The sequence below is a fragment of the Crocuta crocuta genome, unplaced genomic scaffold (assembly GCF_008692635.1).
Source record: "Crocuta crocuta isolate KB4526 unplaced genomic scaffold, BGI_CrCroc_1.0 scaffold89, whole genome shotgun sequence".
Classification (NCBI taxonomy): domain Eukaryota; kingdom Metazoa; phylum Chordata; class Mammalia; order Carnivora; family Hyaenidae; genus Crocuta; species Crocuta crocuta.
Window position 1 is genome coordinate 11,451,167 of NW_027551559.1, and position 17,131 is coordinate 11,468,297.

General features: G+C 53.6%; 1 protein-coding gene across 1 annotated transcript in view; it reads right to left on the reverse strand.

Moving 5' to 3' along the window:
* AHRR (aryl hydrocarbon receptor repressor) overlaps positions 1 to 17,131 on the reverse strand; it is a 69,681-nt gene that overhangs the window by 29,041 nt on the left and 23,509 nt on the right. Inside the window, exon 4 of the mRNA XM_077749407.1 lies at positions 14,891 to 14,994. Coding sequence (XP_077605533.1) covers positions 14,891 to 14,994 — 104 coding nt within the window. The remainder of the gene's footprint in view (positions 1 to 14,890; positions 14,995 to 17,131) is intronic.

Below are 17,131 nucleotides of genomic sequence, written 5' to 3' on the forward strand. Positions count from 1 at the left end.
TTTGGTCCCAAACTTAAGACTGAACTTTTTTTAAGGGGCAAAAATAATCACATCTCTGTTCAATCACTGAAAGTCACGAAACATGCACCTGCCGTGTAGCAGGCCGCGGGGGTCAGGGCAGGTGAGGGCCCGTGCCGCCCACGCCGCCGGCCCCACCACCCAAAGCCCCCTGTGGGGATAAAGGCAAACATCTGAAAAGCCTGGGACTTCCTCTGGCAAACCCACTGCATATCCTGATCTCGTCCAGTCCCGTGGCAGAAAAAATAGCCAGCAAGTACTTCAAAGATCGTTTTGTCAAGGTCACAGAAAATGGAACAATTCTAACGGCCCCTCATCGCTCCTCCCTAGAATAAAAGGACGTGGGGAGCCGAGCACTCCCCTGAGAGCCGTAGCCATGGCTACGGAGCAACAACACAAGGCCTAGCCCGCGCCAGTCACGCGAGCGAGCGGGCACCGGGCAGCCGCTCGGCCTCGCTGGAGCCAGATCACTCGCGGCCTCTCCATGGGGCCTGTGTGCGTGCGAGGGAGCGGAATGACTGGCTGTTTATAGATCCCACAAACAGTAAACTCAGCCTTGAATTTCTGCCACGAAGCAGCAATGGTGCCTGAAAACAGCTCTTGAAAGATGCGGTTGGCTGACCTTGGTGGGACCGCAGAGATGGAGGCAGGTGCGGACCCCAAGCCCCTCGCTCCAACCCAGGCACGGCTCTGGTCAGTCTGCTGTCCTGGGCTCCCTGGGGCCTTCTTTTCCATGGGAGCCACTTTTCTGTGGCACAGACACCAGGGTAGGGGGAGGTGCCAAGACAGGGCAGGTGGGGTCCTGGGCTATCAGCAAGGACAACTGCCCTGGAGCCATCCCGGCCGCCCAGTACCCCGTGGGAGCGGAGCCCCGAACCAGGTGCAGACTGCCGTGTCATCTACTTCCTTCCCTTCCCTGGTGCCAAGCTGCTGTTCCACAGACACTTCAACCATGTGCTGCCTTTTCAGCTGTGCAACCTTGGCCAAGTTAAATAACCTCTCTGAGCCTCAGTCTCCTCATCTGAAAAATGGGAATGACAGCATCCCAAAATGAGCCCTGCCCAGAACAGAGTAAGCATAGAATCCATATTGTACTAGAATCCATAGAATCCATAGTTTAATTAGAATGCAAGATCTTGTGCTGGACATGTGATTTGATACCAGAAGTGTTGAAATCATTTCCTAAAGTGAGAACAAAGCCTATATTTTAAAACCGGGATCTACTTTCTGAGTACAAACATCTTAGTGTGACGTTTAGTTCATGAAAAGCCAGCCCAGTTAGGGACAATCAATAAATAAATGCTATTGATAAGTCTGAGGGTCCATCTGGAGGAAGCAGGCCTGTCCTCACAAGCATCCTGATGGCTGGAGGGTTGCAGCCACTGACCCTGAAATCTCTGACCTCACTCTGCGAGCGTGTCCTAGACCACCAGCCTCGGCCTGACTACCATGGGTCAACTCCAGATCTTCTGGGTCAGAGCCTGCCTTGGACGAGTTCCAGACCTTTCTTCCACATACGGGCAGCTCCACACCCAAGAGAGTCTGATCCAGCTTTGCCTTGCTTTGCCCCCCATCACTTGTGAATAGCAGGGAGGAGGGGGGTGGTGCTGGGGCCTGGGGTGGCTTGGGGATAGACCCCTCCGGGCAGAAAACCACCAGCAGGAAGGAGAGCCTCAAGGGTAACCTGTAGACCTGCAGGGTGCTGGCAGCCTCCTCACAAGGAGTCAGGGTGTGAGCTGGGCTGGCAGTGGGCAATCCCCCAGCATGCCTGGGGTGGGATGCTCTGAGACAGAACAGGCGCTCCAGCGTCCAGGTGACAGGAAGGTTCTCAGCTTCCCAGAGGTTCAGCTGCTGCCCCATGAACCCAGGATGACCCAGGGCTGGCTGGAAGGTCCTACAAATGCCAGCTCCTCCCATAGTAATTAAAACTCCACATGATGACTCAGGGTTGCACTTTCTCAGTGTTCCACAGATTCAGACTTTGAAATGGCGAAGTGAACAAGAGTTACAGTATGCGGCATCCTAAGTAAGCATGGCTTATGCTCCTTCCATGGGGCTTCCCTACCAGAGGCTGGCTCAGTCTCCTCATCTTGTGCTGAAATCACCTGCTGTGGACCCTCTCAATAACTGTGAGCTCAGTGGGGGGCAGGACCTGAGACACACGTGTCTAAGCCTGTGAAAGCCTACAACAGAGCAGGGCCACAGTGAGCACAACGATCACTAAGTGAGAGGGACCCAGTGAGCCCAACTCAGTGGCTGAGGATAGTCAGAGGTTCATGGTGTATGGTCAGGAGTTCATGGTGGATGGTCAGAGGTAGATGGTGGGGATTCAGGGTGGATAGTTAGGATTCATGGTCAATGGTCAAGGGCTCATGGTGGATGGTTGGGAGTTCATGGTGGATGATCAGGATTCATGGTGGATAGTTAAGGGTTCATCAGGATGGTCAGGATTCATGGTCGATGGTCAAGGGCTCATGGTGGATGAATGGGAGTTCATGATGCATGGTCAGGATTCATGGTGTATGGTCAGTGGTTCGTGGTAGATGGTTGGGAATTCATGGTGTATGGTCAAGATTCATGGTGTATGGTCAGGAGTTCATGGTAGACACTTAAGGATTTATGGTGGATGGTTGGGGGGTTATGGGGGATGGTCTGGGGTTCACTATGGATGGTTAGGAGTTCATGGTGAATGGTTAAGGGTTCATGGTGGCTGGGTAGGGGTTTGGTTTATGGTGGATGATCATGAATTCATGGTGGGTGGTCAGAGGTTTATGGTGGATGGTTGGGGGCTCATGGTGGTCAGCCAGGAGTTCATGGTGGACAGTTGGTGGATTCATGGTGGAAGGTCAGGGTTTCATGATGGACAGTGGGGTTCGTGGTAGTTGGTCAGAGGACAAATGGTGGATGATTACAGGCCAATAGATGGAGGGGGAGTTCACAGTGGAGAATCCTGATGATCTAAAAGCCACGAAAAGGCCAGGCCCAATCAGGCCCCAGCCACCTGACCCATCCTCAGAGATGGGGTCAGGATCCATGTACTTCTGACCCCAGGGAGGCCACTGGATGGGGCAGAAGGCACAACCTCATGGACCAGGGCAGGACAAGGTTGTGAAGGGACACGAGCTGGGGGCAGTGCCCTCAGGTCAGCCGGGCACACTCCATGCGCACTGTCAGGCTGGCAGCGGGGCACGGGCCCACAGACGGTAAGGTGGGGGGCTGTACTAGAGCGGCAGGACCCAGGTTTGCCCTTCTGGCATGAGGCCTCTGCTTTCCATGCTTATTCATGTCTGGTGAACCCCTGAAAGAAGCCAAAAGAGGCTTCAGAAGAGTGGGTCCAGCACATACAACAGAAGATAATCAAAGGCAGATTCCTTGGAGCATAAGGACCAGAAGAGCCTGGGACCAGGAGGAGCCTGCTCTACAGGGAGACAGAAACAAGTGAGGCTCTCTCGAGGGCTGAGCAGCCCACACCCCATCACCTGCCGGGCCCCCCAGACAGTGCCCCGTGTGTCACCACCCCAAGGCCCCGGAACTTCTGGGACCCCTCCCCTGAGAATCCTGCTGCAGCTCGCAATTCAGTACACTAAACACAACCCTTTTCATCCACATTCCCACACACAGTTGGTTTAATCAAACATGGACACAGGGCTTCCTAACTCCTCCTCCCCAAAATCAGGCCCAGGATGATAAAAGGAGGAATCCCAGAAAGGCCATCTGGAGCTGGGGTGAGGAAGTGTGGAGGGGACTGGGGTGCAGCCGGGGCAGGGGCTTGGGGGCAGTCAGAGAAAGGTGGAAAGAAGAAATCTTGTTCTGCTGTGGCCCCTCCCCGCACCGCCCAGGGGCAGCTTCCCCTGGTGAGGCAGGCAGGGGTGAGAGGGACGGGGCCAGCTGGAGGAAGCAGCCCAGGCGGGGGCTCCCTCCCAAGGGGGCCAGCATCCCCTCCCTTCCTTGAGCCTTGCCTGCCCCAGCACACAGCTCATCGGCAGAGCGGGGTAGGGCATGTGGGGCAGCCCAGGGGACTCGGAATAGAGAGATAAGTATGAATTTTAAAAAACACATTTCAGGAAATAAGAAAAGACGTAAGCAAAATGAAATAAGAACAAGAAATATTACAAACAAACCAAGTGGAAACAGTAGGTATGAAATTGGAAGCAAAGAAATAAAATAGCCCAGGATGTGGTGTGATGGGCAGGCACGTGCAGCGCTCGGCCGGGGAGGGACCGTCCCCTGAAGGGCAGCAGCGGGGGAGGACCAAACAGAACTGAAAGAAAAACCAGCAGATGGGGGGGCGGGGGGGCTGTGGAAGTACCAGCATCTGGATAATAGCAGTTTTAGGAGATGAAAGCAAGAGGGAAGAAGAGCAGCACTTGATGTGAAGACAGAAATAAAATGTCCAGACTGAGGACCAAAGACCTTGGATGGAAGGACCCAGCACAGCAAGCAGCTGAAACAAACAACAGACACATTGTAGTGAACTTCAAGAATGTCAAAGCCGTGGAGAAAACCTACAGGAGCCCCCGACAGGGCCGCACTGCATGTGCAGAGGGTGAGGCTCGGACCCCACCCGAACGCACCGCAGCAGCCGCAACAGGGGCTGCAAACAACGGACCGTGTCTTTGAAAGTTGAAGGGAAAAACTTTGAACCTAAAATCCTGTATTCGAACAAATAATTATCCAAATGTGAAGGCAGACATAACATGCTCCAGCCTGAGACCCAGGGGGTGTCACACCCAGACCCACAGCCGTTGCCCACACTCCAGGGACAGCACTCCAGAGAGAAACACACCCAGGCCACAGGGGGCGGCAAGGAGGGCGTCCTTAAGACGTCAGGGCCAAAGACAAGCCGTGCTGGGCAGGGTTCAACTTCAAGACAGAGTCGATGTGCAGCATCCAGGAGACCAGAGGCCTGAGAGTGTGCCGTGAGCCCAAGAATCAGAGAAAACCAACTGAAAAGGCCTTATTCTAAAGGCATCCCCATAAGGGCAAAGGCAGAATGTGTAACTTTTAAACCAGCATTAGAAACCTCAGTCTGTTCCCTGGAAAACTGGAGAGGAAGGCAGAAGGGAGCCAAAGAGAGAAACCTGAGTGGGAAATACAAAACATGGCGTCACAAACCAGCCCCACATAAGGGTGACTTCCGCAGGTACCAAGAGGCTAAACGCACCTGCGACCGGACGCTGCTCGTGTACGTCTGCAGGAAGCACGTTTAAAAAGACACAAGAGCTGAAAATCAAAGATCGGTGAAGGCCGACCCAGCGGCAAGGATCCACAAGGAAGCCAGGAGCAGTTTTAATTCTGATGAAGTAGAATTTGGTGAGACGAAGGGTAGAAGTCAAGTGAGCAAGATTTAAGAGGCTGTGTCAGAACTGACCCATGGGCCCACCCCAGAGCAGCAGCTCCGGGCCCTGACGCTCACGTGGCCGTGTCCCAACCCTGCGCAAACCCACGGGCTGAGCCAGGCGGCTGTGCGCCCCCACAACGGACCCACACCCAGCTCTGTGTCACGCAGAGGCCCCTCCCATGGACACCCCGTCTCCTCCGTTCCCCCTCTGGGGGGCCTTGGGCTCTGGGCCCCACGCCTGTGTTTCCACATTGCCCTGGTCCCACGAGGAGACCCTCCTCCTGAGAAGCCACTCTCTAGGCTTGGGGGGCTGAGGCTGCCTCCCTCCACCTCACCCTCCAAGCCTGGCAGGCGGCAGGCCTGTGGGGCCCACGTGTGACATCACCTTCCTCCCGCCTCTGCACACACTTCCTCATGGCCTTCTGGCCGCCCGCGCTCCTGGTGACGCCCAGACTCCCGAGGCGCGGTACTTTTCTTGATACCTGCTCCTTCTCTCTGGGAGCATTTGGGATTTTCTTGGGCCAGAGGTGTGGAATTTCAGAAAGACGGAACACCCTGGTCCTTTCCATCCACTGTGCCGGCCACGCAGGGGGCACCTCCAGGCCGGAAACCCAGCCCTTGGTTCTGGGAAACCTTGTCAACAGCTTCCTCCCCAGTCTTTCTGGAACTGGAGCCCCCAGGGCCTATATCCTCCACCTAGTTTCCTTTCCCTCTTGGAGAAGCTGAAGTGACCCTTCAGCATTAATTCTGGGTCTTTCTACCATTCCTAAGTTCACTCTCATACTGTTTATTCTTGAACCCTTTACAAAACTTCGGAATAGTCCCTTTTGTGGCACCCACAGAAGCTCTTCTCTCTGAGGAGCCCAACGTCAGCTGGCTGGCTGTTACCCTGGGTCACTGGACCTGCCTTTCCTCCTGAGTCCTGAGTGAGCCCCTCGTCTGAAGGGTCTGTGGCCCTCGTGAGCACTGGAGTTGAGAAGACGCGGGTCAGCCATGCACAGCAGGGCCACGAGTTCTGCTGGGGGACCCCCAACATCAGCATCTTCAGCTCCTTCTTCTAAGCTGCCGGGCTCCACAGAGGGGCCGGGCCAGGGTCAGTACCCTGTGTGCGGCACCACCACCCACCAGGCCACGCCCAGAGACCCCGACTCTGGTGCAGCGTGGGAAGGCCTCAGTGGCTCACGCTGCCCTGCTACAGCGCCGTGTGCCTGGACTGAGTCTCTTTACCAGAGGCCCCTGTGTGCCGGTTGTGTGCTGCCTTTAACTGCAGTCCTCTCTGAGGACAGGGGCCCAGGGTCCAGCGCCTGCTTACCACCGTCCACACGACTTCCACAGCTACCTCTCTCATTCAGTTTTCAAGAATTTTGCAAACTTATGAAGGAGCTACTGACTCTCTGACTCACAGCTTTTCCTTTTAAAATCACCCATTTAGGAGGGCACTTGTGGAGATGAGCACTGGGTATTATATGGAAACCAACTTGGCAATAAACTATTTTAAAAAAACATGGATGGAAGTAAAAAAAATTAAAATAAAATAAAATAAAATCACCCATTTAGGCCCATTTGCAGTCAATTCCCATTTGTTCCCCAAGCTGCCTCTCAGCCTAGGCTGCCTCTGATGGCCCTACGTCCCCACACCTGGGCTTTACCAGGACCCATGAGAACATCGCCTCTGAACTCACATAAGGGCTGGCTTCCCCCAAGAAGCCCCTCAGTGCACCGCGATGCCGGGCGCACCCTGGCCTGTGGTCGACTGTGGTTTGGCCTGGCGAGTCTTCCCTTTGAAGCGTCGGATGCTTGGGGTCCTTCGCCCTGGGGTTTCTGATGGGGCTCCATCATATCTTCTCTGAAATGCTTGGAGGAAACCCTCTACAATGCTGGTGTTGCCCATGAGAACCAGTGTCCTTCAGGCACCCAGCCCCGTGGGCCATGGCACACTCCTGCCATGTCCCTGTTTTCGTCTGGCCAGCGGGACTGGCAGGCCTCCGTGACTGCATCCCTGAGCCCGACGCACATCACTCTGTCCAGCCATCCCCAAAGGCTCTGAGGCCTGAAACTGAAGCCCTGAAAGTGCTCTTCAGGTAGACCAGTCCCAGCTCTGCCCTTGCTAGTGTGTGACACAGGACAGCTTACAGAACTACTCTGTGCCTCTGTTTCCCCATCTGTAAAGTGGAGGCAATGACAGCATCTGCCTCATAAACCTGTCCATGGGTCAGGCAAGTCCTCAGGGCTCTGAGTAGCCCCGGTGCATTGGTTCCAAGCCCTGGCTTCAACAGCAGTTCAGGGCCGGGGTCTGAACTTGGACACGGGAGAAGCCTGAGTTTCTGCCCTAATCTGCGTTCTCACCTGAAGCATGTCCCCTGTAAAATGGACAGTTGTACCAGGCTAAATAGTGGCTCCCAAATACATGGGTTCATGGGACCTGCAAAGCGGCCTTATTTGGAAATAGAATCTTTGTAGCTGTAATTAAATTAAGGTGAGGTCACACTGGATTAGGGTGCCCCTAGATCCAATATGACTGGTGTCCTTATAAGAGGGACACAGAGACACAGGGAAGACTGACCGTCAGCAGATGTAGGGGAGGGATGGGACACACTCTCCCCTAGAGCATCTGAAAGAACTCACTCACCACACTTTGCCAAAATCAGCCCAAGGACACTGATTTTGGACTCCCAGCCTCCACAACTGTGAAGAGTACATTTCTATTGTCTGAGCTGCATTCAGTCACGAACTTGAACTGCCTGCTTGGGATTCTCCCTCTCCCTCTCTCTCTGCTCCTCCCCTTGCTCATGTGCTCTCTCGCTCGTTCTCTCTCTCTCAAAATAAATAAACAAACAAACTTAAAAAAAATAAGGGTTGGGTGACTGTATTACTATCAGACAAAGCAGACTTCAGAGCAAGGAACATTACCAGGAATAAAGAGGCATATTATATAATGGTAATGATAGAAGGGTCAATTCATAAAGAAAAGAAAATAATTCTAAACGAGTATGCACCCCTCAACAGAACTCCCAAACACATAAAGCAAAAACTGATAGAACTGAAAGGAGAAATACAAAAATCCACAATTATACTAGAAGATGCTAACGCTTGTCTCTCAGGTTGAGGTTGGACAGAAAATCAACAAGGATATAAAAGACTTGAACACTGTCAACCAACTTGATGTAATTGAGGCTTATAGAACACCTCCCCCAGTGACAGCAGTCAAGTAAGGACCCACTTTCTGGCTCATGGATGGCTTTTTGCTATAACTGCACAGGGCACAAGGGACAAGGGTGTTCTCTGGAGTCCCTTCTACAAGGCATAAATCCCATTCATGAGGCTCCACCCCCCCCGACCTAAGCAGTTCCCAAAGGCCCTAACTCCTAACAGTGGGTTTCCAGTCTACTATGAATTTGAATTATGTTAATTGGGAGGGAGGATACAAATATCTAGTCCATAGCAATAATCAATGAAACCAATAGCTGTGTCTTTGAAAAAAATCAATAAAACGAATAAACTTCTAGCCCAACTGACTAAGAACAAAATGGAAGACACAAATTACCAACGAAAATAGAAAGGAGATATAGCCTCTCAATAGAGGCTTATAGATGTCTGTATCTTATAGATATAGAAATTCTGATAGATATTAAAAAGACAACATGGGAGAACCTTTAAGAGTTCTGCACCCACAAATTCAGGAAAATAGAGGAAATGGACCAATTCCTTGAAAGATGCAAACTACTAAAATTCACACTAGAATAGATAACTGAGTAGTCCTCTATTGATTAAAGAAATTGAATCCATACTTTAAAGTCTTCTAACAAAGAAAATCAGACAAGTTGTATTCATTGGTGAAGTCTAACAAACATTTTAGGAGAAAATAACACCCCCTCTATACAGTCTCTTCCAGAAAACATGAGAGAAGGAAGCATTCTCAACTAATTTAATGAAGCCTGTGTCAGCATGACACCAAAAGCAAAGACATTACATGAAAACTACAAAAATATTTCTCATAAACATAAACACAGAAATCCCCACAAAATATTAACAAATTTGATCCAGTAATATAATATCTATTCTAAATTAGCAAGTTTGGGCCAACATTTGAAAATGAATCAAGGTAATTCATAGTATTGAAAGACTGAAGGAAAAAAGCCATGATCATATCTCAGTAGGCACAGATAAAGCAATTGACAAAACTTAACACCCATTTGTAATAAGAACTCCCAGAAAATAAGGAATAGAGAAAAATTTCTTAATCTGATATAAAGCATCTACAAAAAAACAAAACAAACAGAAAGCAAAAAATAAGCCCAAGCTAATATCATACTTAGCAGTGAAAGACTGTAGGCTTTTCCTTGAGACCGGAAACAAGACAGAGATGTCCCCTTTTTCCTCTACATCATCAGGAAGCCCCAGGAGGCAATAAGGCAAGAAAAATAAAGTGTATAGACTGAAAAGGTAGATAAAAACTGTCTCTATTCTCAGACAAAATGATAATCTATGTAAAATGCCCACAGAATCCACAAATAAGGCTCCAAGAATTACTAATAAATTCAGTAAGTTCAGATATAAAGTCAATCTAGAAAAGTAAGTTGTATTTCTATACAGTAGTAGAAATTGAAATGAAACAGCTGTTCTGTCTACTGTAGCAACAACAATATGAAATTCTTAGGTATAATTATCAATACACACAGGGTCTCCATGCCACACACCACACACACAGATGAGAGAAGAAGAGCCAACAAGGGGAGAGAGACGGCGGCTTGCGCTGAGACCTACGAGCTGACCTCCTGATGGAACACAATCCCAGCCCAAAGGCCAGCAGGAAGGTTTGTAGATGGCAACAAGCAAATTCTAAAATATATGCAGGAAAACATAGAACCCACAATAGCCAAAACAATTTTGAAAAAGAACAAAAATTGGAAGATTCACACTCTCTGATTTCAAGACTTGTTATAAAGCTGCAGAGACTGAAACAGGCTGGTTCTTGTTTGTGTAAGGCCACGCACACACTCAACAGCAGAACACAGTCCAGAAACAGACTCACAAAAATAGGGCCACAAGATTTTTTTTTTTAAGTGTAAAGGCACTTCAATGGAGAGGGGGTAAATCACTCTGAGACACCAGGGCGCTAATGTGCGGAACGAGGGCATCTCGGCTCAGATCCCACCTTGTCGCAAAGTTAACTAAAAATGAACCATAAACCTGAATGTAAAACACAAAACTATAAAGCTTTGGAGGCAAACACAAAATAAAAATCTTTGCAACCCAGGTTAGGTAGAGTTCTCAAAAGTGACACAAATTATCATCTATGTAAAAAATAGTAAGGAAGGAAAGAAACTGATTTTTTTAATGGGCAAATATTTGAGCAGGCTGCTCGCAAAGAGGCTCCATCGATGGCAAACAAGCACCTGACAAGATGCTCAGCGTCATTAGTCATGATGGAAATGGAATCCGAAACTGTAATGAGATTCCCTTAAAACGGCTTTGAGGGAGGCTAATACGGCCAACATCAAGGGTGCAGACACGTGCACTGCTCGCCGCTGTGGGGACACCGCACAGTCACCTGGAGAAACAGTGTGCCAGGGCCTCACAACACCAAACACTGGCCACACAACCCAGCAAGCACACATGTGGCTATCACCGAAAGAACACCAGAGCCTACACTCACAGAAGACCTGCATGTGGCTGCTTGTAGCTTTACTTATAAACACAAACCCTGGAAACGCAAATGTCCCTCAGCAGTCGGGTGGACGAGCACACTGAGATGCCCCTGCACACGGAAGCACAAAACCGACTGAGCTCCAGGCAGCCACGTGGTTGGGATGCCCTGCATCTTGCTGGCACCCAGGCTCCCCGCTGTAGGAGCCCACCTCCTGAGCATCCTGAAAACAGCGGTGGGAGAAGGCCACAGGTGCAGGAGAATGTGGCTCTGGTGGCCGGGGCCCCACGTGTGGTCAGCACCAGGGAAACTCATGCATGCTGGAATTGTTCTGTGTCTTCATTACAATGATGGCCACACCACACTGCCAATAAGAACAAATTTTAGCATGCGTGAACTTAAAAATAAGTGTTAGACTATGTACCCACAGCACACTTGAACTCTGGCCAGGGTCCGGTGGCTGGTAGCCTGGCCCCCAGTAGGCCCGACTCCACAGCTACCGCTAACGAGCTGCCATGTCCACGCTAAACACTACAGACCACCTTAAAAGGAGGAACAGAAGCCCAGGACGTTGCTAAGCACAATCTAATGTGTGTGTTTCCAGAACCTACCTATCCCACCCCATGCCTCCTCTGTTGCCCCATGCCTAGAGTCTATGCCAAAGTCCTCGCCCGGTGGCCCCTCTGGCCATCCATTCTGGCTTCTTGAGTCGGCCAGGGACCCAAGAACACAAACCACGGATAAAGCAATGCCAGGCCCAGCCCCATCCCCACAGGGATCCTGGACCCCCAACTGCTCCAAATCTTGGTTTCTTCATCTTAAAATAGTGGACGTTAGACCACAGGCCCTTTAAAGTCTGTGCCAGCACTAAATTTTTATGAATTTATGATGCCTGCCATAAACCTCTCATTTTTTCCAGTTTGTCTTTAAGAGACTGAAGATTAGAAATAAAAGCTGGATTTTCTTGTTATTGTTGCTGGATTTGTTTATTTTGCTGTTAGGGAATATTTTTAAACTTCAAAAAGAGTCTCTAATCCCAAAGTTTGAGAACTGCCACACTAGAAATGTGGTGAGGAGAACCCTCACCATATAACCTAGCCTGCTTCTAATCCAAGGGAACTTCCAGAAACTTCTGTGGTCAAAAAGAAGGTGTTACAAGAGGTGGTGGAAGGAAGCTTCCGGAGCTGTTGGCCCTGTCTCCAAGACGGAATGGGACGAGGGACAGCGGCACAGCCTACCGTGTGGGATCAAACTGACCTGCAGCCTCGGGTCCTGCCCCAGAGGTCCACACGCCGGGCCAGGAGCAGGTGCAGTGCTGGGTGCCACCCTCCTGGGCCCCAGGGAGCTGGTCGGCTCTCGAGGGTCAGGCTGGACCACTCCCTGGGCTTCAGCTGTGCTGGAACTGCTACGTCCACACCGTGAGGTCCCCAGGGGAGATCTGGGCCGTGCTCGGGGAGCAGGAGGGCCGCCGAGGGCCAGCAGAGGGGCCGGAGGGCGGTGGTGTGGACACGTGTGCAACAGTCCCCTGGACTCTCACAGGAGATGGGGTGCGTGTGCACACGCTTCTGTAGTTATACTTGGAACACAGTTTAACAAAGATCTCATGTTTAAGATTTTATTATCTTAATTTTGAGCATGGATTCGAAAAAAAAGCCATGCCAGTTATCTTTTGCCAAGAATAAAACTCAAGCTGGCACAATGTTTTCTAGCCCCATGCTTACCAGCACTGATGGAAAAATCCAACTTTAAAGGAAAATTAATATTTAAGAATTCACTTCCGTAAAACATGGTAAATAATGAAGTGTGGAAATATTTCCTCTACTGAAACCACAGTATTTCTAAAGGCTCCTCTGCTGTTAGGACCCCTGGTCTGCTCCAGACAGGACTGAAAACTTACAGGGGCTCTAAGCATGGAGTCCCCAGGCGGCCGCCATATGGAATTTTCATAGAAATCCAACACTAACCCAGAAAACTGCAAGTATATACCTGCTCATATTTTTTTATTTTTTAAAAAGGAAGTGATTTGTAAGCTCTGTGATCTTCATGAGAATAATCACGTCAGCAGGGTGAAGGCCGTGGGGGGCTGTGAAGGTATACGGGACTATAGCGGTGCATGGGGGGGCCATGGGGTCTGTGGGGACTATGGAAGTCCTAGAAAATCATGGGGTCTGAGGGGAGTCATGGGGCCATGGGATCATGGGGGGTTCCCTTGGGAACCATGGGGGGTCATGGGGATTGTGGGGGACCATAGGGAATTGTGGAAAATCATGGAGTTGTGAGGGTCCTTTGGGGACCATGGGGGGTCATGGGGATCCCTGTGGGGACTATGGGAGGCCATGGAGTCATGGGGGACTGTGGGAAGTCGGGGGATCATGGGGTTATGGGGGGTCCCTGTGGGGACCATAGGGGGTATGCAGATTATGGGAGGGCCATGGGGGGTCAGGGGCCATGGTGGGCAGGTAGGAACCCCCAGATCCCGGGGTACCCATGAGTATCTCCGGCTCCCCTCCAGTCAGCCCAGATGTTTTCCATCTGCCCATGTGTCAGTCAACAGATGGTAGCACCCTTCCTCCATCCTCCCTTCAGGTGCGGCAATGTGGGGACGTCTTGGCTGAGGTGCCCGAGGGGCGTATCCCCACCACCACAGCCCACATGCCAGACAGCTGAGCACCCAGGAATTCACACACACAGTAGGAAGCCACTGAGAGCGTCAGGGAAAGCGCCCAGGTGGGAAGCAGACTGAAGGGTGGGCAGTGAGAAGCGGGTGGGGGCGAGCCTGGCGGACAATCCCTGTCCTCTGTCCTCGGGAGGGGCACCGGCTCCCAAACAAACCTCTGAGATCGTTCCCGCAGTGAAGGCGCCAGGGCAGCAGCTGGGCCACCTGGCAGCACACGGGCCGGCTGGTGGGCGAGAACCCGGGGCTGCCCTCCGGGACCCGCCTGGGACAGGCCACTGGCTGTGGCAGGGCAGCTGGGGTGCAAAGAGAACACTGAGCGAGGCTGCTGGGGGACCCCCGAGAAGGGGCTGGTGGGCTCCAAGCAGACTCCATTTCATCAGCATTAAAAGGAGCCAATATGCCACCAAATGGCTTTAGGGCACCAGCCTAACGGATGGACGGGCGAGGGTGCTTGAGCAGCCGAGGATACTTCACCTTGGGGGGCGGGGCCACGGGGGACACGTGGGGCCCGGCCCCTCTGGGACTGCCAGGGGAAGCACGGCCTCAGGGGCCCCCAGGCAGCCTGCACCCTCCCAGCCCCTCGTGAGATGGGGAAAACCAGGGCCCTGTCTCAGCCGCTGACGCAGGCAGCAACCCCCTCGCCCTGTGCACCGTGACTTGAGCCAGTCCGGAAAGCTCCACCTGGCAGTCCCGTCCTGCTTAAGGAACCGAGCCACGCGTTCCCCTGCCCCGAGAGAAGCAGGCCCCGTGAGAGGGTCAGCACGGGCATGGCACCTGAGTCACCAGGGTGAGAGGCCCCTCTCCGGGAAAAGGCTGACCCCGGCCCCCACTGCCCTACGTGTAATACCGATAACGGGGCCAGTCGCGCGTACCCGCCACACTCTGGGGAGCTCAGTGTGCAATTCTGTCATTAATATGCATAACAATTTTAAAAGTCCTGCTGAATCGACTGACAAGTAAAACCAGAGATTGCAGAATGAGAAACGGTTCTTATGTCTGAGGTGCACGGGCCAGGGCCACCACTGCCCCAACCCGCTGGGCCTCCCCTGGGCCTCCCCTGGGCCTCCCCTGGGCCTCTGCGCCTGATCGTCTGCCGCTCCCAGGGCAGCATTCCCAGTTCACTGTCATGGTCCAACCTGACGACCCAGCGGGGAGACAGACCCCGCGCAGCGTGGCAGGCCCGTGATCAGAGGGCGAGGGCACTCACCTCCAGCAGCAGCCTTCCCTCCAGCACAGCGGACCCTCCGCTCAGACCGCTGTCTTCCGGTGAGGGGGCACCAGCCGCCGGCTGCGGCGGGCACTTCTGCACGGCTGTCAGAGAAGGACAGAGCGAGTCCGTCAGCGCCCTTCCTGGGCCCCAGGCCTGCTTACCTTCTTCTGCTTCCCAAGTTCTCAGCTGCCACCCTCTGCGGGCAAATCCGCGTTCCCAAGCTGGCCCAGGGTCTCCTCCGTGGGATGCACGGGGCAGCACCGCCGGGACTGGAACCCAGGCCAACCAGGGCGGCCAGGTGGGGGCGCCGAGTGTGACANACCCCTCAGAATCCTGCCCAGCCGCAGGGACCCCGCCCAGGGGTCCCCAAAGGTCCTCTCTGGAGATCCAAGCTCCAGCAGGTGCCCTAATTCAGCACTGCTGGTCTACATAACTCAGACCACCATGGAGGTTCCCACGTGACCTCACCACGCGCCCAGCTCCCCCGACCCCTGACCTGGCACGGAAGGCCCCCCTGGCATGACTCAGGTGCCCCCCAGGGGTGGCAGTTTCCTGGCCCTCCCCCACCCCCAACCCCAGTGTGGCCCCATCTCCGTTTTGGGGTGAAGAGCTCAAACATATAGCCATGGAGGTCACCATGTCGTCCATACCCCAGCTCACCGGCCCCTGTCGTGCACCCCCGGCTGCACGCCCAGGGTCCCTACCCGCATGGGGGATTATGGGAGGACCCCTGGGGTGCAGAAAGGGGGCCAGCCTGGAGTCTCCATGGAGGGCTGGGCAGGCCAGGAAGTGCCTCCCAGTCGCCCCTCAGGTCAGTTTCCAAACTGCAGCTGCAGGTGATGTCAGTGCCTGCACGAGGCAGACAGACCCTGCTGGGTCCCGGTCTTGGGAGACAATACAAACACAGGCCCTTAAACCTCCCACATTTTCTCTTCCAAAACCGTCAAACGAGCTGAACTTCCGCAGGGCGTGCGGGTCGTGAGGGCTGTGCCACCTGGGTGGTTTTACTTGTCAGCAGCTTCACAGCTTGAGCCGCACTCGGACCCAGGGTCGGCCCCACACCCACCGCACCAGTGAGCCTCCACCAGGGAGTTTAACAGAAATCCAGGCCCCGGGTCCCCGGAGCCCCAGGCCTTAGGGCCCCGATGTTCACACTCCAGGTGAGACACTCCATCCGACCCTCTCGTCAGGCACCGCCCTCCTTGGCGGGGCTCTCACCCCACACCAGCTGCACTGCTGGCTTGGCAGCTCGCTGTCGCCCACCAGAGGACGCTGGGCGGTGCCAGGGGCAGGGATCCAGCGAGGTGGCCCTCGGGGGAGCACCACAGACGGTGGTCACGTCGGGGCCTTTGGGCTCTGTCTGGCCTCCCTGTCCCTCCCTCTCCCAGAGGGCTGGACCTCTGTTCTCTGCCTTAAGTATTCCCAGATACGAACCCATTTCCTTGGCCAGAAAGCAGGTATATTCTGGGAAACAAGGACAGTCACTCCCAAGGGCCGCGGGCAAAGGTGCAGGACAGTCCGTGCTACAGACTGCCCAGGCCCCTCTTCCCCACCGAAAACCTCGCCAGCAGCCCGGCCCCCACCGCGCACTCAGCTTTCAGATGTGTCAAAGGCCAGAGACATTTAGAGGCACCTATTTTTAGTCCCTCTGGGTACGTAACCCTGTCGTTCAGAAAGCGGAAAGGTCTGAATTCGCTAAACTCACACCGCTCCCCTCCCCCAGCACACAGAAGCAGAAAACGGGCCCTGGAGAAGCCAGTGTCTGTCCCCTGAGGGAATCTTCCGGTCCCAGAACACCCCTAAGGCTGAGGTGGGCCTTTGCCAGGGGACACACACACGACCCCATGTTCTCAGGGGCCCGGAAAGATAAAGGAAAAAGGCTGGCATGTGAGCCCACGTCCCACCCTCCCACGCCCCTCCAGAGGCACAGCTCCCCCCTGGGTACGGGCAGAGCCTGTGCAGCGCCTGGGGCGGGTTTGGGGCTCAGTGAAGGCCCGGAGTGCTGTTGGCTGGGCAGAGACAGGACCTCCCAACCCAGTGCGTCCTGGGCCGCCTGCCCACACGCCCAGGCCACCAAGGCCCTCCACAAAGCAAACTCCATTGGAGGGGCCATCCCCCCTACACACACCGGCAGCTCGAGCCAGCTCCCTGCCCCAGCCTTCCCCAAGACGCCCCGCAAACTGTGGGCAGGAGAGGTCGGGGTCGGACTGTCCCTGCCTGCCTGCTCTCTTGTTGATC